Source organism: Meles meles, chromosome 21, assembly GCF_922984935.1.
Source record: "Meles meles chromosome 21, mMelMel3.1 paternal haplotype, whole genome shotgun sequence".
Classification (NCBI taxonomy): Eukaryota; Metazoa; Chordata; class Mammalia; order Carnivora; family Mustelidae; genus Meles; species Meles meles.
Window position 1 is genome coordinate 41,661,653 of NC_060086.1, and position 23,620 is coordinate 41,685,272.

The following is a 23,620-nucleotide window of genomic DNA, read 5'->3' on the forward strand; positions in this document are numbered from 1 at the left end:
TTCACAACATAGAGAAAAGCAGCCAAGACTTGCTTCTTAAAGAAAATCCCGGAGGTTGTAACTGCTCACCGTTGCTCGGTTTTCTGCCAATTCCTCCCCTTAATTTCACAGTACTTCACAATCGGTTACTTGTGGATTGGCTACAGCATCAGGAGTTGGGTTGGCTGCCTCCGACCATGAAAACTGGTCCGGACCTGCAAGCACTCCCCAACTGTGACTTTCTGTTCTCAGTGTTCTTTACAGCCTGAGCAATGCGGGAAGATGAAAATTAAAAAGAAAGAAAGAAAACAAAAACCTGTAATCCTAAATTTCTGATCTTGGTAGAGAAGACTAGATGTGTTTTTAATTTTTTCTGGAAGATAGTTGACAGTGAGATTCTTTTTTTTTTAAAAAAAGATTTTATTTATTTATTTGACAGAGATCACAAGTAGGCAGAGAGGCAGGCAGAGAGAGGAAGGGAAGCAGGCTCCATGCTGGCCAGAGAGCCCGATGTGGGGCTCGCTGGGATCATGACTTGAGCCGAAGGCAGAGGCCTTAACCCACTGAGCTGCCCAGGCGCCCCGACAGTGAGGTTCTTGAGAGCTCTGTTTGTGCCTATCTTGCTTCAAAGTTCTAAGTTACTATTTCTTTGTTTAGAAGGATGAAGTCAAAGAAGAAGTAAAATGAAAATATCTCCAGTCAGAAAGATTAAGGTATTTGATCAAGTGAAGATGAATCTTATCCCTGAATCTTAGAATAGGAACATTGAAGATTGTAAAAACGAATATTGTAGAAGTGCCATTTAACTAAAAAAGATTAGAATGGAAACACAAGCTTCTCCTTTAAGAAGGGTAAGTAGTTATGATGCTGGCTAATGGTCACTCACCATAGTTAGAGGATAAGGAAATGTTTAAGCATTTTTCCTGAACTCATCCCCATAAGCCATTTTCCTTAAACTACTAACATTTAAAATATTTTTTAATATTTTTAATTTAATTTTATTTTAATATTTTTAATTTAAGAAAATCTTTCTAAACTGAAGCATATTTTTTCTATTTATGAATATTAAAGATCCTTCACTTTTTTCTTCAAATGTTTTACACTGTTCAGTTCTTTATACACAAGATGGACAAATTCCTAGTGTGAAAATTATGATTTTGAAAATCTATCCATTGGTTTAAAAAATTCGAAAGTAAGCGTTCTAAGTTTTCTCTTAAGGTGCAGAGTATCCAAATACTATAAAGTCTACTGTTGTTTTGCCTTTTTTTTTTTTTTTCCAAGGAAGGGAGGAGGGGCTGAGAGAGAGAGCCCAATGTGGAGAGCAACCCAGGATCTATCTCACAACTCCAGGATCTTGACCTCTTGAGCTGAAATCCAGAGTCAAAAGCATAACCGACTGAGCCTCCCAGGCACCCCGTGAAGCTTCATGTTTTGCCAAGATCAGTGCAACCCCACAGTCATTGTCCTGCTGTGGTCAAAGTGAGATCCAACTCTGACAGTTTTCCTAACTCGGAACCTCAGCGTGCTTGGTTCCTCTCATGAGAGATGGGATGACTGTCTTAAAGTGAAGTGCAGGCACTCAGATGTGGGTGTGTTGGGTGGGGCACAGGAGAAAAGCCTCATAGACTTGGGCTGCAGAAAGCACTTCACAATAGCCCGGGACCACGGCCCCTGGGGAAGTCCCACACGAAGGAAAAGCTGCACATAAGCACATGGCAGGCGATTCAAGAGTACCCCAGCCTTGCTCCCCACTGAACCCACACAAGAAACAACCGATAAAGGTGAAGGGTGTGGAAGAGATTTAGGAACAACAATACACTTTTGTCCAAATGTTTTGCAAACAACCCTGGAAACACAAAGTGTGAACAAAGGCTCAACCTTCCTACTTGAGAGCACTCCAGAGTCTCCATTCAGGTGAGACCGGAGAGAAGGAATGTCAGCCCTTCAGCAAAGGATCCACGCTAAGCACCAGAGGGTAAAACCCAGACAGGAAAGTACATGGGCAGCCTTGACCCATGACATGAGAGTGCAACTGGCCGGGAAATGCAGACGGTGATCAGGAAACACCTGTCTGTGGAGTGACTCAAATCAATGTTTAGAAAACCCTTTACCAACTTCAAACCTTCCATTTTATCCCAGCTGTCCAGCTGGATAAAAAGGCTGCTTAACACTCTGGCTCTCAAGCTCTCCAGGGGAACTGACCACTCTTCTCGTGGTTCTAAAACCTGATCAGCCCGAGCACTTTTAGTTTGATTCCAAGCTCTCCTCCTGTCCTTCCCCTCCAGCTAAGACAGTGGATGTTTACAAGATCGGCTTGAAATTCTGGATGAGTCTGCTTAATGGTGGGGAGAACTCTGGGTCTGGCTGCGCCCACACTGCGCCACAGTGCAGGGAAGGAGTTGAGGATTTTGGGGGTTGCACTGGTCCCTGTTCTGTTCTCAGAACCAAGCGTGGAGCCACTGTAAGGCTGCTATCTGAACCACCTGAAACGAAGCAACTCCTGGTTTGTCCTAGAATCCTTTGGCTATAAAAGGCATTGCCGAGAACAGTAATACTAATGTTTCAGGCTAATCTTAAGGTTTGTGTTGCACTTCATCTTTAAGCCAAGCCTAAACAGGGGCACCTGGGTGGCTCCGTAGGTTAAGCGTCCACCTTCGGCTCGAGACGGTCCTGGCATCCAGCCCCACATCGGGCTCCCTGCTCAGCAGGCAGTCTGCTTCTCCCTCTGTCCCTGCCCCGTTCATGCTTGTGCTCCTCTACTCTCTCTCTGAAATAATAAAATCTTTTAACAGAAAATAAACCGAGATAAATAGATTTTGATTTTATGTTGCTTTTTTGGTAATCTGCTCTCACCCTGCGACAAGCCCACAGAAATTCCTTCTTCCTGTGTCCGCACGGCCAGCCCAAACCCCAAGCATGACTGCTGAATGTTGTACTACTGCTTCTTGGCTATGGAGACATAACCGACAGAGGCTTCTCATCCTCAGCTGCAACGTCTTGCTCCTGCTTTCCTGATGACCTTCCTCTAGTCCAAGAGCGCAGTCCCCTTCCTTTCTACATCCATCAGGACAAATCCGCTTCTGCCCTATGTCCTGTGTTTTTCGAGGCCAACTCACAGAAGGTGTGAGGAGGTAGTCACCAGACGATTGCGTAAGTCTACTACACTCACAGCAGGAATGAAAGGCAACCCCTTCCCTCTCTGGAGCCCACTATCAACAGAAACACATCTTTATGCACAAAAGCAGCAGAGCACAGAGGAACAGAGAGCAAGGGAAGGGGAACAAAGCCAGAGAGGGGCGGATGGTTGCTTTGTCCACCTGAAAAACTGACCAACCGGGGCTTTTCTCAGGTGTCCTTCTTCCCTATCACCTCGTCTTGTAGGCTCCTCAGGGTGCCTATCAGTGTTACATGAGCTCAGTGCAGCATCTACAGGAAGGCAGACCCCTTCTGAGGGTCAAAGAGCACGTGGACTGACCCCAGAGAAGGTTCCAGAGCTCTAGTAGAACAGCTGTCTCGATGTAGACAGGCCAGGTTATGCTGCGGAAACACACGACACCGACATCTCCGTAGTTCAACAGAAGTTTATTTCTCATTCCCGTAAAGTCCGTCACAGGTCTGGGGGACTCTCCAGGACAACTGCTCTCCACATGGGGGGCTCAGCACTCCAGACTACTCTGACCTTGCGGCCCGTTTCTGTAGAAAGGACACTACAGAGTTTTGCACCAACAAAGAAAGCTTCAGCCCAGAAGTGGGGCTTCTGCTCACAACCCATTACCCACAACCATCTCATGGCCCTGACTGCAAGGCGCAGCAGACTATCACCACTCTTGTCCACACTCTTCACGAGAAAACAGGTCCTGCGAGGGCACATCTTTGGCTCTTTCGTCCACTACTGCATTCCCAGTCTAGACCAAACAGTGCCTGGGCACCTAAGAGGCCCCGTGAGACTGAACGAATGGAGCACCAGGAAGAGGTCCGCACGTGGCCTGGGATGAGACAGGGTACCCAAAGCCTGAGGACGAGGCGATGGGTAACAGCTATGCAGACGAGAGCTTCGGAGCTGCCTGTGCCTAAGAAGTAAGACTTGGCGTAGCTCTTCTTGGGGAAGAAAACAAAATCCTGCCGAGAGCACCGGAGCCACAGCTCAGGCGACTTACACCATAACGTACTGAGGCAAGGACCAAACCAACGGAGCATCATCAGCACCAGCCGTGCTCGACTCCTCAAAGGAGCTGAGAACAGCCATAAGCACAACTGCTTCCTCCCTGCGGTCGGTCTGCCCAGCACATCACTGGGGAGAGGGGAAAGGGAAGCCAATGCACACCGATCGAGCATCTCGCACGGGCCCGGCTGCGAGGGCCTCTTCTTCCACCAATCCCTCTAAATCCCTAGAACAGCCCTGAGTTGAAACAGTTTCCTCTCTTTCACAGAACACACGGAGAACAACGTGTTTCGGGAACCAATCAAGCCACTGAGAAAGTTTCAGAACTTAGAAGCAGACACAGCACAATGTCATCCAGCCCGGCCCTGCAGGGAGAACCTGCACATCCCGCTCATCCTGCCTTCGGGCCTCCCTGATGCAGCTGACAGCCAGTGGACCCAGAGCAACAGGGTCTTGAACAAGTCCCTGCATCGGGAGCCCTAACCTCATTGTTTGTAAGGTGTTCGGGAGCTCATTTAACCCCCTTCCTGACACCACCTAAAGCTCTAACAGGAACACGGGGGAGTCACTGCCGTAGACAGTAAGAAGATGCACAGCCCACAGAGGAGTTCAGCCACCTACCGTTCACCCCCGAAGGCTGTTGTTACACACTGTGTACAAAACAGACACAGGGAGACCCTGCCGGCTTAACACCGGTTCACAGTGTAAGACAACCAACATGCATGCAGATTCACCCCTCCTCGTCCACCACGCAGCACCAATTCCCAAACTTTGTCCCTGGGAACCCAATCTTCTGCCACACGCAGTGAACATCCTGCCTGCAGCACAGGCTCCAGTTCCTCAACATAACTCTGCCCTTGTTCCTACAAATAAAGAAAGCCAAAGGAAAAGCAAATGAAAACATGAGGAGTTCATCCTGAACTTCCATTAATTTTCTTGTAGGACTCCAAAAAGTGCTATCTTTAATGTTTTATCATATGAGATTATAAGAAAAGGACTAGTCTCTTTTATTGCAGAAAGGTCTTCTTTACATGTATTCCATGGCTAAACATTCCAACCCGCTTCCATATGATCTCATTAGAGATGTTTATCTTTTTCAAACACCACCAATGAGGTATAAGATAGTGCATTATTTATCTGGCAAATTCCCTAGTGCTGAAGTAAACAGTATTTCATCACAGTAAAAATGGTGCTAAAAGGATTCAAGAGCTAAAGTTCCTAAAATGTTCAAGAAGAAACTTAAGTATGTCCAACGTTGGGAACTGTGTCCAATGACAAGGGTGGGGAAGAAAATCCAACTTGGTTCTTGGAAAATTTGACAACAGAACTCATTTTTGTGTCATAGGACTCTTGAAATTGGGAAGCTTACAACCTTAAAGGCAATGGTATCCAATTAATATGCAGGTTATTGCTTTTTCTTTTGGAAGACCATGCTACAAATGTTTCTATCAGTGTGTTTAAAAGTGGCTGGGAATTCAATGCAAAACCAACAGTATCTACCCTCTCTGATCACAGAAGACTCATTCATGTACGCATCTGCCATTTAAAGCTGAATTTGCTATTTCACCAGGTACGACTACAAAAATGTTCCCCTTACGGAGAATGTTCTTGCAACACCTTTCTTGCTAAGGAATTCCCCAAAGGCTACGTGTAAAAATGTAAGTAGTATAAAACTACTTACAGAGATCCCTGCAGTCAACCTTGATTCCTGGGAAACATGTTTACATAACCAAATTTTCCACTGATGAAGAGTTATTCATGCTTCATAATTTCATATTTTTTTCACAAATCTCAGGGTCAACCTCCACTTGGTGAACTTCTTCAGAATGAGGATGCTGGATAAACGTCCAGTCAGCGGTGGAGTTTCTGGTGTCTAAGAAGGCTTGACCTCCTGCTAAAGTTTCTCCTGCAGACGCTACAAGTATATGGCTGCTCGCCTGTGTGGGTTCTCCGATGTTTGATAAGGTGGGAGTTCTGACTGAATTTTTTCCCACACTCGTGACATGTAAAGGGCTTCTCTCCAGTGTGTGTTCTTTGGTGTGTATGTAAATTTGTATTTTGACTGAAGCTTTTCCCACACCAGGAACACTTGTACGGTTTTATTCCTTGGTGTGTTGTTAAGTGCTTATTAAGATCTGAACTCCATCTAAACCTCTTATCACACTGCTGACACTTATATGGTTTCTCTTCAGTGTGAATTCTTTGGTGCTTAATGAGGTCAGAGCTAACTTTGAAGCTTTTCCCACATTCCTGGCATTTGAATGGCTTCTCTCCGGCACGAGCTTTCTTGTGGAGATCCATAAGTTTTAGCAGCTCCTGTTTCCATGTTGAAAGTTTCTTTCTTTTCTTCACGGGAAAATCTCTTTGCCATTTCCCCATCTTCTGTGCATCACCATGATTTTCTTTGCCTGTTGTTTTCTGGGGGACTTTCACCCGGGTCTTTTTTGATACTATGTCTCCTGGCGCTTGTATTTCTAAGTCAGAAAGACACACAGGCTGATGGTTTTCAGTGTCAGATTTGACCTTTAACTCTGTGAGAATAAACATAACAATCAGCCAACTGTATGGCAAAGCAAAACTATAGGAATGGAGAGAAATACCCAAAGATTAGTGACTTACAAAATACAGATACGCAGAATTTTAAATGTTAAGTCCCTGCAAAGGTTGCTATCAAGGCACATTTGTTCTCTTCCCATGGTATACTTACCTGAAGGCAGCTCTCCGGGACTGTTCTTGAGCTCCAAGGGCCCTTGAACCCATGGCTCCTCCCCAAGCTCTAGGTAGGAGATCACTTTAGGTTTGGGGAGCACAAATAATGCTGTGAAATGGAAAAAAGGACGTCAAGGACTGGCAACTCAACAACTGTCCACAACTCCATACTATTTCAGGAAGAGCAAAGGAGAGTTTAGAGTATGCTACTCAAATGTTCAAATGGGTAGACTCCCCTGTCTGGTTTCAGGTTTTAACCTATACTGCATTTGTGGACGGATACACAACGTGGAGACTGAGAATAAACCTAAGCTGGATGCATGGAGAAGATAAAGGGCACGGGAGTCCCTCTTCAGTGCCCTCTTCTGACACCAAGATTACCCTGTATTTGAACAAGGTTGAACAAACCCCAGAATCTGCAGGGAATGCAGGCTAGTCCCATTAGCTCCTTAGGATTAACCCAAGTCTAGCAGAGCAAGGTGAAGGTCAATGAGCCGTATATCTAAAGCGCCAGTGATTTCTATCATGATAATTGTAACTTTTTACTTAGCTCTTCAGCACCACACACTGGACTAGAAAAGATTTCTTACACTGCTTAAGTCACTGGTTCTTGTCCAGGTGGAAGAAACAGACCAGAATCACTTAACGAAACTTTTCTAAGTGGCTAAGTTGAGAAAGTATTCACCCGTCATTCCATTAGTAATGTACTGACTAGCCATAATGTTCCAGAAACTCTCTTTGGGCTAATGGTATAGTGGTGATTAAGCCACAGCACTCTGATCTCATGGAAGTTCACCTTTTGGTGGGAGGAGACAACCCAACAGCAATAAATAAAGTTGTCAGCACACAGTAAATATTCTGTAGAAGACTAAAGCAGGACAACCCAGGATTTTAAGATTCTGCTTGGCTGACGCTTCTTTAGATGAGGGAGTAGGGAAGGCCTCTTTGAAAAACTGGTATTGCAGCAGGAATGTAGAGGTGAGTTTGCCATGTGGCAGAAAAGTGCGCCAGGCAGAGGAACGGGGAAAGTAGAAACGACCATGGCAATTTCAAGAAACAGAAAGACCAGTGAGGCTCAAGAGGACTGAGCGAGGGCGCAAGTAGCAGCAGGTGAGGGCAGGGAGGGGAGTGGGGTCAGATCCTGGAGGACCTGAAGCACTTCAGTAAGGTGTGGATTTTATTCAGAACGTGGTGAGAATTCACCATAAGGTTTGAATGGCAAATGTCATGATCTGACCAGGTTTTTGAAAGATTCCGGCTGCTGTGTGGGGAAGAGTGTGGGACGGCAAGAGGCAGGGGCACCAGTCAGAAAGTGCCCAGGTCAGGCTGGTTACACATGCTGCCGGCTTAAGCCGGGACGCTAACAGCACCGGGAGATGAGGCATGGCTGCGCTCGGGCTACCCCGTGATGGAGCCTGAAGGACAGTGATGCACTAACATGCGGTATGAGGGCGAGACACAGTAAAGATGACCGCGTGTTCCTTCCTCGTAGCTGCTGGGTGAATGCTCTTGACTGAGAAGAGAGATACATGAAAACAGATTTGGGGAAGGAGAAAAAATAAATCAAGACATCCACACAGCACATGGAGTGTGCACCTGCACAAAGCTAACCAAGGGACCTGGATACACTTTTCCCCTGTCCACACACCATCTGCTTGAAAAACAACCCGTTATGGGAACACAGCCTCTCAGGGGAGTACACTCCCGGTAAGCAGAGAACATGACAGATTACTCAACTTGTACCCAATGGGAGAGGGAGGGTCTTTACCTAGAGAGATGACAGTCTCATAGTTTTCCCGCATTACATCACTGTAGAGGGCCTTCTGAGCGGGATCCAGTAACTCCCATTCCTCCTGGGAAAAATACATGGCCACTTCTTCAAATGTCAACAAGCTCTAAAGAAGACAATGGGCTTCAGCTCAGTACTTGCGCTGTAGAAGTTCTGGCCCATAAACTACATGGCAGGCCAGGCTGAATGAATTAATAGCAGATAATTTTTTACGTGAGAAGAGAAGGAAGGAGGGAAAAGAATCAGCAACAGAGTAGGAGATGCCTAGTTCCTAGAGAGAACATTGGCACATGTGAGCACCTGCGGGGCAGGGCGGGTCCTGGGCAGCAGGGAAAGGCAGCCCTCAACAGCTGGATCGCACAGCTCACCTGGGACTCAGGCAAGACGAGCTGAGGTGCCACTGTCCAGTCTCTGGTGATTATGTGCTCAGGAAAGGCTAGGATCTGGTGAGCAGGCACAGCTGTGGGCGGAAAAGAGCCAGAGGAAATTTCTCTTGCTACTGATTACAAACATCCTTAGCTTATTTCTAAAGTACAGATAATCCTGATTCTTTCAGGAGAAATGGAACACTCTGAAATCTGTTACATGTTACCAAGAAGTGGCCTTCTCATCTTAAAGAGGAATCAAGCATCTACCAGCCTCTACAACACGTTCCACAGTTGACAGTCTTTGGTTTCATGAGTGAAAGCCATAAAAGGAAATGTGTTTTTTCCCTCATGTATTCCTCAAAGTTGGGCAAAAATTAGAAGTGTTTAAAATTGCAGAATTCTGTCCAGTGTGCCAAGGATGGAAATGGTAAAGCAGAAATTAACTTGATTTCAAGAAACAACAACATCCTGTCGATAAGGAGCGCCGAACAAGGGCACAAGCAGCAGATGAACAGGGGCCAGATCTTGGATGCTCCTGTGTACCTCGATGAGGAATTTGGATTTTATTCTGAATACGTAAGAAGTCACCGTAAGATTTTTAAAAAGATGATACCATGGTCAAATCAGGGTTTTCAAAAACCTTGGCTGCTGCATGGAAAGCAGACTGTGGCCAGCTTAGAGTGGTGGCGGAAGGTGCTGGTTAGAAAGTACTGAGGTGAGCCTGATGACACGCTCTTCTGGATTAGACCAACATGCTAACAATTCAAGAGGATGAGACATGGCTGGACTCAGGCTATACTGTGAATGTAGAGGCAAGAGGAAGTTTAGGAGTGGGGTAGGAGAGCACGATCAGAGTAAAGAAATGACTGCAAATTATCTGACCTGAAACACTGGGTGAGTGGTTCTGCTCATTATGGAGATGGGAAAAGTAAAAGTAGAGATCTGGAGAGTGGGGGAAGGGAGGGATCAAGAATTTTAGCGTAAAGAATGAGCATGTGCACTTGGACAACACTCCCAGATGATCTGGATATACCTTTCCCCTGTCCACACACCATCTAGTTGAAAAACAACCCGTTATGGGAACACAGCCTCTCAGGGGAGTACACTCCCGGTAAGCAGAGAACATGACAGATTACTCAACTTGTACCCAATGGGAGAGGGAGGGTCTTTACCTAGAGAGATGACAGTCTCATAGTTCTCCCGCATTACATCACTGTAGAGGGCCTTCTGAGCGGGATCCAGTAACTCCCATTCCTCCTGGGAAAAATACATGGCCACTTCTTCAAATGTCAACAAGCTCTAAAGAAGACAATGGGCTTCAGCTCAGTACTTGCGCTGCAGAAGCAGCCCTACCGCCTGGCCCATGGTTGACCCTGGGCACTCAAGGAATTAATAGCACTTTTTTTTTTAAGTGAGAAGGCAAAAAAGGAAAGAAGCAAGAGATCATCAACAGCCTGGGAGGTGTTCAGTTCCCCAGGGAGAACACTGGGGCTAACATGCCTGTGAGCTGGGCAGTGTGTCCTGGGCAGCAGGGAAAGGCAACCCTCAACAGCTGGATTGCACAGCTCACCTGTGACTCAGGCAAGATGAGCTCCGGTGCCACTGTCCAGTCTTTCGTGTTTGTCCGCACAGGAAATGCTAGGATCTGGTGAGCAGGCACAGCTGTAAGTGGAAAAGAGCCAGAGGAAATCGCTCTCACTTCTGTCTGTGAACATCCTTAGCTCATTTCTAAAATACAGATGACCCCAGTTCTTTTGGTAGATTGGCATACCCTTGCAAGTGTGTGTGTGTGGTTCCCTGAAATGGGTCTTATCATCATACACAAGAGCCAAGTAGCTACTGGTCAGAAGAATAGGCTCCCCAGTTTTCATGAGTGAATAAACGAAAGACAAACTTATTTTCTTCTCGTGACGTACATTGTTCTAAGGCAAAAATTGAACGTATTCAAAGATGAAATACTCAGGTTATCCAGTGTACAAGATAAGATGTAGTTGGGTTTTTGTTTTTAATCATTTATTATTTTTCTCCTGGTACAGAATTGTGTTCACAGTCTGCTAGTGCTTTCTAAGGAACAGAGCTCATGGGATTATTACCAGGGTTTTGTAAGCAAAACGTTTCTGTAGTGTAGGCCAACGCCCTACTTCACCCACAGCTGGTGCTCTCCTGCCACCTAGGGGACATCATAATTGCTAACAGGCACCCAGAAAATGCTCACAATGTTATGGCTGAACAAATTTCTCTAACAGCTCCCAACAGAAGGGAATTATGATGTGCCTTACCCCTCTCACATACAGGCTCCGTTCCTGTATGAGTACTCCTGCTCAGCTGTTCTTGCAGACCCTGGTATGTTTTCCAGAATTCTTCATCCTGGGCCATGCCCGCTGGCTGAGATTCTGCTGTTTCTCCCAAGAGTACTGCCCCCTTTCCCAGCTCTTGGACTGCAACCTAGAAATAATCCCAATCTGTGTTACCACAAAAATTACTTTGGTTTTGGGGTTGATTGTAAAAGGAGGAAAAAGTGAACAGTCTACATGGTGCCAAGTGGGTCACACTGAAGGAAATGACAAAAAGACTTAAAGAAGTACCAGGCCACCACTTTTCCACAGAGGGCTACCCACAAAATGTTGAAATATTAGGATAAAAGGGGGAAAAAACCGTGGCTACTCCTAGTCCTCTGACACAGCAGGACCGACCCCTCCGCATACAGACAAACTAAGATCACTAGCAAGACTACACAGGCCACCTGTTCTCACGCTACTTTGACAGGATTTCTCCCTTGACTTAGATCCCTCCTTAGTGTTTGTCTTCTCAATTTCTCAAAAGATTAACGAATTGAATAAATGAAGTTGTCTCCTCAACCTTATTATCCACCATGGCCAGGGAACGTTTTCACAGAACACGGATGAAATGGAAGAAGGGAAGAAAGTCTGGCTCCAACCTACTTCCAAATAATTTTGGCATTACCCATATGCCTGCATTGTTTCTTCCCAGCAGGCCTGAAGCCAGCTGGCTCTGCTACCTGGCTAAGGACAAACTCCCCACTAACCAGCAGAGCCAAGGACCAATTATTGAGAGCACTGTGGAGGCTCTCACCTGTGAGTCAGACGACACAATCCCTCAACATCTTTCTTCTCTCCGCTACTCTGCCAAGATTTTCAAATCTGTTTCCCTTTCTTCTGCCTACTTTTCTCTCCTTTTGCATTCTTCTCCCATTACTTGGGTTTTCCTTCTCTTTACTGTCTCTGCTCAAGTTGCATTTTAAGTGCTCTCCCTTTTTCAAGTCCTCCCTTCCCTCTCCAACTCCTTATTGCCTTTTATTCATTTGGAGCTCAAAACCCCCGTCCTTGTACAACCCAAAGTAGGCTAGTACCCTCAATTCAGTCTGGCTCTAAGGAGCACAAAAGGAATCTTTCTCTGCCAAGGGTCTGCGAGACCTGTGGACTACTGCTAAGTCTGTGGTTTCTGGTCTTGCCTTAAATGTCCTCCAAAAGAACAGTGGCTGAGTTCACCTTATTTCTCAATTAACTGCCCCCACGCATATCTGCCTTCATTCTATTTCACTGCACATATCTGGAATCTTTCTTCTCACCCCATTCCTCGCGTGACCAGACTCTCTCTGCAAGTGCTCTACCAGGGCCACAGCCTCCTCAATGCTCTGTAGATGGTCCTTCCTTATCCGGCTCTGGGTGTCCCTGGGCAGAATGCTCACAAACTGTTCTAGCACAAGCAGTTCCAAGATCTGGTCCTTTGAGTGGAGCTCTGGCCTCAGCCACTGATGGCATAATTCCTGAAGTCGTCCAACAATTTCACGGGGTCCTGCTGCTTCATGATAGCAGAAATTCCGGAAGTGCTGGCGACAGCTTTCAGGACTGGGATTGTCCGTTTGTGCGGTACATTTCTTACTGTGACTGGAACTCTCTATCACAGGCTCCTTGCTTTCCGACAGAACCCTGATCTGAGGATTCAAACAGTCAGCCACCTTCAGATCTACCATCATTATTTTGCTGCAGGAACAGTTTTCTTCTTTTCTTGGACACTCCACCAGCACAACCTTCATCAAGTAAGACCTGGTCACCTCTGGAACAAAATCAGTAAAATGATCTTCTTCCTAAAACACTGAGAGCAGAAAAAAAGTGCACAACAGTAAGAAAGTCATATGAACTTTACTATCTACTCCTCCTAATGGGAGAAAAATGAAGAAAAATCTGCCTTCCTTTCCTTTTTTTTTTTTAAAGATTTTATTTATTTATTTGATAGATAGAGATTATAAGTAGTCAGAGAGGCAGGCAGAGAGAGAGGAGGAAGCAGGCACTCTGCTGAGCAGAGAGCTCAATGCGGGGCTCGATCCCAGGACCCAGAGACCATGACCTGAGCCAAAGGCAGAGGGTTTAACCAACTGAGCCACCCAGGCGCCCTTCTTTTTTTTTTTTTTTTTTTTTTAGATTTTTCTTATTTGAGTGAGAGAAAGAGCGAGCAGGGGGAAGGACAGACGGAGCAGCATACGCTCTGATAAGAAGGGAGCCTGACACGGGGCTCCATCTCAGAACCCCCAGATCATGACCTGAGCCAAATGCTGCCACATAACCCACTGAGCCACCGAGGTGCACCTCCTTTCCTTTTAAAGAATCCACTGCCAGACCCTTCCTTCTTCTATTATCCACTTGAAATAATGCACAGATCATTGATAGACAAATACCCACTGAGGACTTGGTCTTTGCAAAAGTAATGATTCAAGAAAGGTTAGCAGTGAGAACATTTACACCCTCTGGCTGCAAGAGGCATGGGGATTCTCCAAAGACTTCACTGTTGTGCTTCCCACGTCAGCTACCCCAGGCCAAGGGAGGATCGGGGGAATATTCTGAGTTCCCCTTAAATCTGAACGTGTCACCCCAGTCTTCTGTCTCTAGCAAGGGGGTCCAACTTCTCTGACCCTTCATCCTCTTGTGAAGACGAAGCCTTCAGTGCGTGGAACATTCCAGATTCTCCTTTCCACTCTACAAATACTGGTAGGACAGCTGGGACACAGAAGTGACACCAGAGGAGGAGGAAAGTAATGAGGGAAAAAGGAGTCCTAGTCTAAGACGGCAAACCCGCATTCAGCAACTAGATGCTCCACACTCTTGTTTGACACTTCCCCGCAAGCACCAGCAAGGGCGCCGTGCACAAGATCCAGTCCTGTGTTTTTAAACCTCTTTCCTTGGCCCAGAAAAACCACAGCCGACCGTGGTTTACAAAACGCTTATCCAAAGGCCAAGCCGCAAAGGACGAGAGAAGGGGAGTTGGTGGGGTTGACGTGACCCTTCGGCCCACCTTCCCTTCTTCGACGCTCATTCAGAACTCCAGGCGAGACTGAGCAGAGTCCGGGACCTCCCCTTCCCTGGCCTGAGGCCGCACGAACGGCTCCCAACTTCGCCCAGGACGCCACGATATTCTCAAACGGTCGGCGGCCGGCTGCCCGGCCGGCTCAGCGGGCACCCGGACGCTTGTCGCGCTCCGGCACCGGCAGAGGCTGACATCTTCGAGGCTGCACCGCCCGGGTCCCCGGCCCGCGGAAACTCCGGCCAGCGAGTCGGGAAGCTGGCCGCCGCAGCCCCGACGCCGTCTCCGCAAAGGCGGACAACAGGATGGTCTCCGGAGCCCGACAGCGGGGCTCCCTGAAACGGTCCGGCCGTCAGCCTGCGGCCGCCCGGCCCGAAATCACCGCCGCCCACGGACAATGGCTGCCTCGTCGCCGCCACCGTGCAGCGGCCGGGGCTCCTCGGGAGCTCCGGGGCCCACGCCGCTCCCCCTGCCACCCGCTCACCTGCAGGCCGCGGCCCTCGCCCCGCGCTGCTCCCAGGCGGGCCCCGCCACGCGCACGACCCGCCTCAGTACCGGCTGTCAGGCCCGCGTCCCCGCCCGGGTCCCACACGACACCGCGCTCCGGCCGGAAGCGGACTGACGCCCTTCCGGGGCGGGGCTTCGAGCCGCCGCGCCGCGGGCCCCACCCTCGCGGAGGAAACCCGCTTTCAATCCGGTGCCGCCCTGGCGGTCGGAAAGAGTTAATGCTACCGAGTGTCCCGTTCCCGGCGCGGCCTAGAGGGGCCTCCACGCGGCTCGCCGAGCGGCTGTCGCCGCCTCGCGTCCCGCACGGGAAGGCCCTGAGCGTCCGGCTAGTGCCTGCGTGGCCTTCGGGCGGCGCCGGTCCTCGGAGCCCAGCCCGGCGAGGGTCGCCGCCCCTGCGCACGCGGGGCCTTCGGCCTTCCCGGGGCTTTCGTCCCGGTCAGGATCAGCGGCCCCCGAGGGCTTGTTCCCTCCTCTGGGCCGTGTGTCCCTCACAACGATCACGTTTTCCTGATGAGGTAGGTTCCAGCTGGCGTGACGGGTTCTGTCTGTGGTATCCTTGGCAGGGACAGGGAGCCGCGGCTCGGCCCGGGTCCCACGAGCGACGGGCGGCGGCCCCTAGTACGGGATTTAGGTCCCCTGCCGTCTTGGCTCCCGCTGCGTGCACGATGGCATGCTCCCTGGATGATGGGAACCCCCTTTCCATCTTGTGTCCCTGCAGTCTCTGCCAGAGGTCGTGAACCCTACTTCTCAGGATCCGGGCATTTCGGGTTGTCGGTGTCTCCTAATCACAGGACTCCCCTAGCGTCAGCCTTCGCCAGGCAACAGCTTACTTATTGGTACACTACGTGCAGCCAGGGTTGAAGAGCACAGGGCAGAGTCTTTGCTGCAAGAAATCTGGACTGGGGCACTTTCCTGACTGTCAGGAATACTGAGACTAGGAAGAGGGGAGGCCTAGGCTGAGCAAGGCGGGAGTCCAAGGAAGTGAAGGTTGGTTTATGGTTGGGGAAATGGTAAGAGACTTTGAACCTGATCTGTCCGCTCCACGGAGTGGGTCCACATCCACGCAGAGGGAAAGCTGGGAAAGATTGGGGTGTGAGAAGATCCATCATGAGTTCACTAAGTGTGATCGGGCTACATTTGGAGGGAGACTTAACAGTGAGAACATAAGTTCTTGTAGCCCTCTCACCGGGTGCCTCGCATGGTGGTGAAGAAACTGCATTTTTAATAAAGTAAATCCTGGAGCATCGCTGGAGACTTTTCCCCAGGGCAGTTAGTTCATCTGGAAGTAAGGTGAAGGTGGGAATGAAAACGGAGACCAGTACCGGGCCACTATATTACTTTTGCTTTTAGGTGGAATCCTGTTGTGCTGATCCCTTCTCAGTGAGAGCAAAGGGTTAAACACGGGAGATGAGAAGAAGCATCTGCCTAGGTCACTTGCACAGGTTTCAGAGCTCATTTCCTAGGACTCTGCGTCAGGTTGAGGCTTCGTTTCTTCAGAAGCAATACTTTCCAGGGCGCAGGAGTGCTCTTAGCATTGAGATCCTCACCATTGGGCCCAAGGCTGAGCACATGCTGGGAACTTACTAAAGCGAATAAATAAAGTTCTGCCGGTGGTGCCCGTGCAGGGTACTGGCGGGCCTGATTCATAACCTGGGTGTGGAGGTGGTTGGGGGAGGAAAAGTGGGAAAAGACAGCCCGTGAAGGCAAGAAGGCAGCACAAACTGGGAAGCCGTGAAAGAGGGCCAGTAATGATTTTCATAGTCTGAAGTCTGTGCCAGGGTTCCTTTCCCTTGCTGTGGAGCCCACCAACATCCCACCAGTTGTTCCTTTTGAAATCACATTCCCCTGCCTGGGCGCTGCCTGAAAAATGATGAACGTACAGCTGGGGAGCGATGACAGCAAAGACCTGCACTGTGTCCCGAGATACCACACAACTGCCTTGTTGGGCTGAACGGTTTTGCCGTGTGACCGGCTAGAGTTAATAATGCTGCTCCTGACCAATTCTTTTTTCTTTTTCCATGTATATTATTTATCACTGATTAGTTCCCTTAGTCATGCTGCCTTTTTGAAAGTTGCTTGAATCTTAGTCTATATTTGCTCCATGCCCTATTCACGACCATACTCTTCCATGATCCTCTTACTGTCCTACAGACCCGTTGGTATTTCTAGCAATAATTATAGAGGAAAACTAGCAGCTTGAACTCTTTTGGGTTTCTAGAGGAGAAGCTTGTGACAATTCTTGGTAGTTGAGGAATGAATGATAGCCAGTCAGGCTCTGTAGTATAGGAGAGGAAAAAAATAAGTGAAATGCCAATCATTTTCCTAATTTTTCTGACATACTTTTCTTTCTTCATAGCACCTAAAATGGATAAAGGTTGCAGTTTTTGTTACTTCTCGTGAGTTTATGTGTCTGGAATGAAAACAATGAAATTAATCTAGAGTGGGACATTTGGAAGGACATGGAATGGCATTGGGCATCCCCAGGAGGATCTGCAAGGGATATCTGACGAATATCAGAAACACTAGTGAGAATCCTTTGAATTTCTTCAAGCAGGGGGAAAGTATTATTTCCGATTAAGCAACATCTACAGTGAAGAGAAATGGAATAAAGTTTCAAATATATTGAATCTGTTACTGAATTGAGAACCAAAAAAATGAAAGGTCAAATCTTTTGAAGAATGTTAGCAGTGATAACGTATTTTTAAAACTTTTGAACTGATCTGAGAACTGCCAGGACTCTGAAACGTGGTAATTCCAAAATTTGGAAAAGCGTCAGTGAAAAATAACACTTGAGAACATACCAGATGTACTCATGGAAGAAGCTCCAAGAGTGGGAAAGTGCCACTAACAGGTTTTTACATACTTAGAGATTACCTAGGTAAACACAAGAAGTTAAGGCTCGGTCTTTGTGAATGCTACATCGAATGTAATAAATGTGAGATTTCTTCACATGGACAACGGAACCTACTATCTTTCTCAGTAAACACACTGATCAACTGTTCAGGAATGCCAGCTCCCCAGACATCCCAATGTCAGGATAGCTTGGACTCCTTATCCGGGTGGATGGCCTGCTGCCCAGTGAATACTGCTTACAGAGCACCGCGAGCACCATTTTTTTTTCTGGCAGTGAGGTGAAATCAGGTGGTTTTGGAGGGGGAGAAGCCACGCTGCCTCTCTGCTACACAAGATTACTCTGTCTATGCCTTTGAGGCTTTACACTCCCTTCTCAAGCACTACTTTTTATGTAGACTTCGCTCACCTGGGTTTCTTCCTGCGGACACATCTCCCCTCTGCTCCTGCTGTCTTTGTCTGCATGGACTTAGGGAGAGCAGGTATTCCTGTCACTCCTGACTACAGGGGCTGGAGCTGTCCAGAGAGGAGGAGGAAGATGGGCTTCTGAGAACCGATCATCCTCACCTTGTCAGAGCAAAGGCTGGACAGGCTTTGACAGTGGCGGCTTTCTGAGTTGATAAGGCCCTCATCTGTGGCTAGCACTTGTGTCATGAGTCTTTATCCCTTTTAGCCCAATACCCTTCTGTACAAATGCCTGTGCCTTTTGGGGCTTTAAGCTAGTTTTTTGTTTTGCTTTTAATTTTTCCCAGTTCAGTAAGGCTTTTCCCTCTTTTTCTCCTGTTTGTTGTCTGAAACCCAATTCAGTATGAATAAAAGAGGGAAATATACAACATTGAATTTGGAAGAGAAAATGAAGGTTCTCAGTAGGATTGAAGCTGGACGGTCTCTGAAAAGTGTAATGGATGAATTTGGAATCAGTAAATCAACATTTTATGACATTAAGAAGAATAAGAAATTGATTTTGGACTTTGTTCTGAAGCAGGACATGCCGTTAGTAGGGGCTGAGAAGAGAAAGAGGACAACGGGAGCCAAATACGGAGATGTGGATGACGCGGTGTACATGTGGTACCAGCAGAAACGCTCAGCCGGCGTCCCCGTGAGAGGTGTGGAGCTTCAGGCCGCTGCAGAGAGGTTCGCACAGTGTTTTGGGCGAACAGACTTTAAAGCTAGCACTGGTTGGCTTTTTAGATTTCGAAACAGGCACGCCATTGGGAATCGAAAGATATGTGGGGAACAAGTCCTAAGTTCAGCTTCAGAAAATGTTGAGCCCTTTCGACAAAAACTGTACATGCGAATCCAAGAGGAGAAACTGAGTCTAGCTCAGCTGTACAGTGGGGATGAGACGGACCTCTTTTGGAAGTCAATGCCAGAAAACACTGAGGCAAGCAGGAAAGAGATCTGCCTGCCTGGGAGGAAAAGAAACAAAGAACGGCTGTCTGCGCTTTTATGTGCAAACGCAGATGGAACTCACAAACTAAAGTCAGTCGTTATTGGAAAATCAAAGCTGCCCAGAAGTGTGAAAGAGGACACAGGTACATTACCTGTGATATATAAGCCCAGTAAAGATGTTTGGTTCACCAGAGAATTGTTTTCAGAATGGTTCTTTCAAAACTTTGTTCCTGAGGTCAGGCATTTTCAGCTTAATGTTTTAGGATTCCGAGAAGAGGACGTCAGGGCCTTGTTACTTCTGGACAGTTCTCCAGTTCACCCTTCTGCCGAATCACTCGCCAGTGAGGATGGTCAAATAAAGTGCATGTTCTTTCCCCGTAACGCTTCGACCCTGATTCAGCCAATGAATCAAGGTGTGATCTTGAGCTGCAAACGACTTTATAGGTGGAAGCAACTTGAAGAGAGTCTTGTCATTTTTGAAGAAAGTGATGATGAGCAAGATAAAGGAGAAAAAGGAGCTTCCAAGATTAAAATTTACAACATAAAAAGTGCAGTTTTTAACTGGGCAAAGAGTTGGGATGAAGTGAAACAAATAACCATAGCAAATGCATGGGAAAATCTTCTTTACAAAAAGGAACCTGAATATAATCTTCAAGGCTTAGAAGATGGAGATTATAGAGAAATCCTTGAGAAGTGTGGGGAGTTGGAAACCACGCTGGCAGATGACAGGGCGTGGTTCAATGGGGATGGTGAAGGAAAGGGTAGCCTCGAAAAAACAAAAAGTGGAATTACAAAGGAAGTTGTTCAGAAACGAGGAGGAGCAGAAGGGCAGACTGCTGAATTTCAGTTATCGGATGTCAGAGAGAGTCTGGACTACCTACTTGACTTTGTTGATGCCACACCTGAGTTTCAGAGGTTCCATTTCATGCTGAAAGAGATGCAACAAGAAATAATAAAAAAACAGTTCCAGAGTAGAATCCATTCTCGAACTGGTAGTTTTTTGAAACCTAGGCCTCGTGTTATGAAGGATTCCTTCAATATGCCTTCAACTTCTAGTAATTAATTAGATCTTGTATTTACAGGTTTCTCTAGTTACATATGATGCAGACCTGTTATGAATTGTCATAGTTTTTATCGGCTGACCTCATTTTGCATAGCACTGCCCATTTATATATTGTTTCTAAAACATACAATTTAAAAATAAACTTGTCTCTTTAAAGTATAAAACATTCATTAATCCATTTTTATTTCTATTTTAGACAAGGATCTGAATAACGAAGAGTTATTGTCCCAGATTACCTAAGGCGGAATGGATGTGGGAAAAGCATTACGTTCTATCTCATTCAGAGCATGTAACAAGAAGCTATATGCTTTGAAAAGATTTTTTAAAACTATATAAAAAAATAAAAAGATAAGAATAGATTTGGTTTTCAGTTTAATGGTGTGACATTCTCTGGTTTCTTAACTCTGTACCACGTACTGTTCCCCCCCACCCCCTATTTTGCAAGTAACATGCTGATTATAGAAGTTACATATTAAAAGATGAAAGGCACCCAACATCTATTGGCCAATGATAGTTTAACACATTGGTATGTTTTATGTATTAAAAAAACAGGCAGATTACTTGGTAAATACAACTTTTCATATCTTATTGTCTTAACGTGCTTTAGACCTTGGCATTAATAAAACATTAGGATTTGTTTTAAGCCTAGAGTAGAATGGACTGTGGAAGAAGTTGATGGGAATGGCCGCTGAGTTTACTGGACAGCTCTCTAGTTCCTTTTAATCTTAGTCATTGCATCAAACGCCCCCACCCCCCACGGGTCATACTTTTCCACAGTAAATGACAGGCAGTCACAGCCTTCTGAAAAGTATTCACTTATTCAGGAAGCTTCACGTTGCCTTTCCGTGCTAGGTACCCAGCCTGGAGTTAGGCATTTGGACCTGAATTAAAAAGAAAACGAATAGGAACAAACCACCATTCAATGTGTAAGTGCTAGATGAGTGTGGAGAGGGCTCTGGGTGAGTTTGGGTAGCAGGGGAAGTACCTAAGAGGGTCAAGTGTGACTTCGGAGCCGAGCTTCAAAGTTGAGTGCAGGCAGTGGCAGGGCAGTCCGGGCAAAGGGCTCGGGCTCTTCCCTCGACGTGACAGTGTATCTCCCTGGGAAGCTGCAAGGTCCCCGGACGGTTGCTGTAAGGGCACCTGGCAAAGAAGAGCAGGAAAGACAGGTCCGGCCAGATTTTCATCCTAGGCCGTCCTCGGATTTCAGTTCCGCCGGGGCCCACATAAAGCTGTCAGTTCTCCGTTCTAAACGGCTCACGTTTTGTCTCCACGTCTCCCTCCCTGCTGCTCGTGCCGCGGTCCAGGCTGCCATCACCCCCTACCCGGACACCTGCATCAGTCTCCTTTCTTGACCTCTCCCCATCGCTTCTCACCCTGTGGTCTCTTCGCGGGCTTCCCAGTGCGTTTACGCAGGCTCCTGGCCTCAGGTAGGGCCTCAGGTAGGCCCGCAGGCCCGCCCTTCCCGGCGCCTGAACCGCCCGCGTCCCGGCGGCCACACCACCCGGGCCTGCGCTCGCCCCCTGCCGGACGACGAGAGCCGGGCCCGCTGTAAGCGCACACCCGAGAGACCCGGGACCGTTTCGGGGAGTGTGGTAGCGCCGCCGGCGTCCGCTGGAGAGGGAAAGGGAAGCCTTCGGCCACGTGGGCCGCCCCAGCCCGGGGAGCCGAAAGCTGCGGGGAACGGCAGCCAACGTGCCAGAGCGGCCGGAGCGTGCGGGGAAGCTTCCCGGCGCAGCCATAGAGCTCCCGCGGCGCGGGCCAGAGCGGCCAGGACGTGCGGAAGCTGCGGGCGGAGAGCGGGCCGGTGGGACGGGCGCAGCCATAGAGTGGCCGCCAGCTGGCCAGAGCGGCCGGGGAGAAGGGGGTGGGCCCGAAGGGAGCGGGCCCGAAGGGAGGCGCGGCCGCGCGCAATCATGAAGTTGCTGCGGCGAGCTAGACTCCCAGTTGGGGAGGCACGGCGAGCTGTACCCTGGGTCGGGAAGCAGAGGTCGCAGAAGGGCTTGGGCTTGGGGTGCGGGAAGGTTGATCAGGACTCGGCTGCGGAGAGCCTGCCGCGTCCGCTTTTGTTCCTCCCGGGGCCCGCGCGGGAGCCGTCCTCGGTGGGGCAGGAGCGCAGGCGGGCGGTCAGGCGCTGAGAAGGGTCTGATGTCTTTGGTTCCGGAACTAGAGCTCCTCCGAGAAACCCAGGTGCCTCACTCTCGTTCCCGTGGCTGAACTCCCGCTCCCTCCCCCCCACCCCAGAAGAGCGGGAAAGAGTGGGGGTACAGAGGCCAACACGACACCGGATTATGTCCAAAAACATACACCAGGATTTGAGAAAGAAAGTCTTTTCCTACCCTTTCTTGCCTGCAGAAATCTGACCACCTCCTCAGAGCAGGAACCTGGCACCTCCTCAGAGCAGGAACCTGGCGTGTGACCAGTTCTGATTTCTGACTACAGCTTCTGGGACATTTCAGTGATAAACTGAGGGTATTAACTGGAAGATTTGTCCAAATGTGTTGGTGTTCTGAGCGATTTTTAGTCAACCATTTTCTCGTTGAATTTACCTACACCATTCCCACTGGCTCCTCACTGGCTACCTGAGGCATCACATAGCTCCTCTTAGTAAAAATGACTTGATCAGAAAGAATTCCGTCTCCCTTTCAACAGGAGAAGTCATTTTAATCAGAAGTGTTTGCAAGCTAGATTGAAGGCTAAAAGGGTAAATGCACCTGTTTTCTAATAAATGCTCTTTTGCTTTAATCTTAACTATTTTCGAGCTGCTGACACCCAAAGAAGTTAGCCCCCTAGTGCTAATAAATTTGCTAGAATTTCCTAAAGACTTCATTGTTTCAAATGTCCGTGCAACATTTACAAAAATTACAGGTCTTGAAGCAGTGGTGGTGATTTTGCACTTTCCAAAATGCTATCAGTTGACAGTCTCATTCAAACAGTAAACTCTGCTCACCGGGCTAGGGCTAGGAGGTACAGAATCTTAATAAATTTCAGATTATGACACTGAGACCCATAAATCCTTCCCTTACGGCAATAAAAATTCTTAGTGATTTCTGATGTTTTTTTCTGGAGAAAAGAAAATTGTTTAATACTTTTTCCAGTCTCTGGCCTTACAAGCTTTGTCCTCAGTGATGTCTGGCCCGCTGCTCTTACTCGGCCCTGGCCAGGTTTTCCCACGGTGCTTACATGCGGGCTAGTTCTCCACCCAGGAGTCCTGCTTCTGCTGTTCTGTGCCTCCTTTGCTCCAAGGTCTGTGGCTATTGCTCCGAGTCGGTCCACATCTCCCAGGTCTCCTTTGTACCCATCTGGGCTGAAGAGGCAAGGGTCTTTCCTGCCCTGGTGTCAGTCTCCCATTGACCTGAGAGCCTGTTGGAAACTTCTGGTTTCTTTTTTGAGGACTAGTGGGTAAAACTGTAAACATAAAAAGTGTGTGTGCAGGATTAAAGGACAAATGTGAAAAAGCGCGCACTTGGCCATCCCTCGCAGTG

The 23,620-nt window shown here is 48.0% G+C and overlaps 1 protein-coding gene across 16 annotated transcripts in view; it reads right to left on the reverse strand.

Annotated features, from left to right (window-relative positions):
* Positions 1 to 14,936, reverse strand: part of ZNF75A (zinc finger protein 75a) — a 47,411-nt gene extending 32,475 nt beyond the window's left edge. For 8 of the 16 annotated variants that reach the window (XR_006816666.1, XR_006816665.1, XR_006816664.1 and 5 more), the window contains exons 1-8: positions 14,811 to 14,935; positions 12,597 to 13,123; positions 11,287 to 11,452; positions 10,578 to 10,669; positions 10,180 to 10,306; positions 9,008 to 9,099; positions 8,619 to 8,745; positions 6,849 to 6,959 (exon numbers count right to left, since the gene is read on the reverse strand). Coding sequence is in view for 7 of the 16 variants with exons in the window: in XM_045993213.1 (XP_045849169.1) it covers positions 5,993 to 6,672; positions 6,849 to 6,959; positions 8,619 to 8,745; positions 9,008 to 9,099; positions 10,180 to 10,306; positions 10,578 to 10,669; positions 11,287 to 11,452; positions 12,597 to 13,064 (1,863 nt within the window). In the remaining 9 variants the exon portion in view is untranslated. Of the gene's footprint in view, positions 1 to 467; positions 6,673 to 6,848; positions 6,960 to 8,618; positions 8,746 to 9,007; positions 9,100 to 10,179; positions 10,307 to 10,577; positions 10,670 to 11,286; positions 11,453 to 12,596; positions 13,124 to 14,810 lie in introns of those variants that run through there. The other 8 variants (XM_045993215.1, XM_045993211.1, XR_006816658.1 and 5 more) reach the window with 7 other exon arrangements.
* Between the last annotated feature and the right edge of the window lie 8,684 nt (positions 14,937 to 23,620).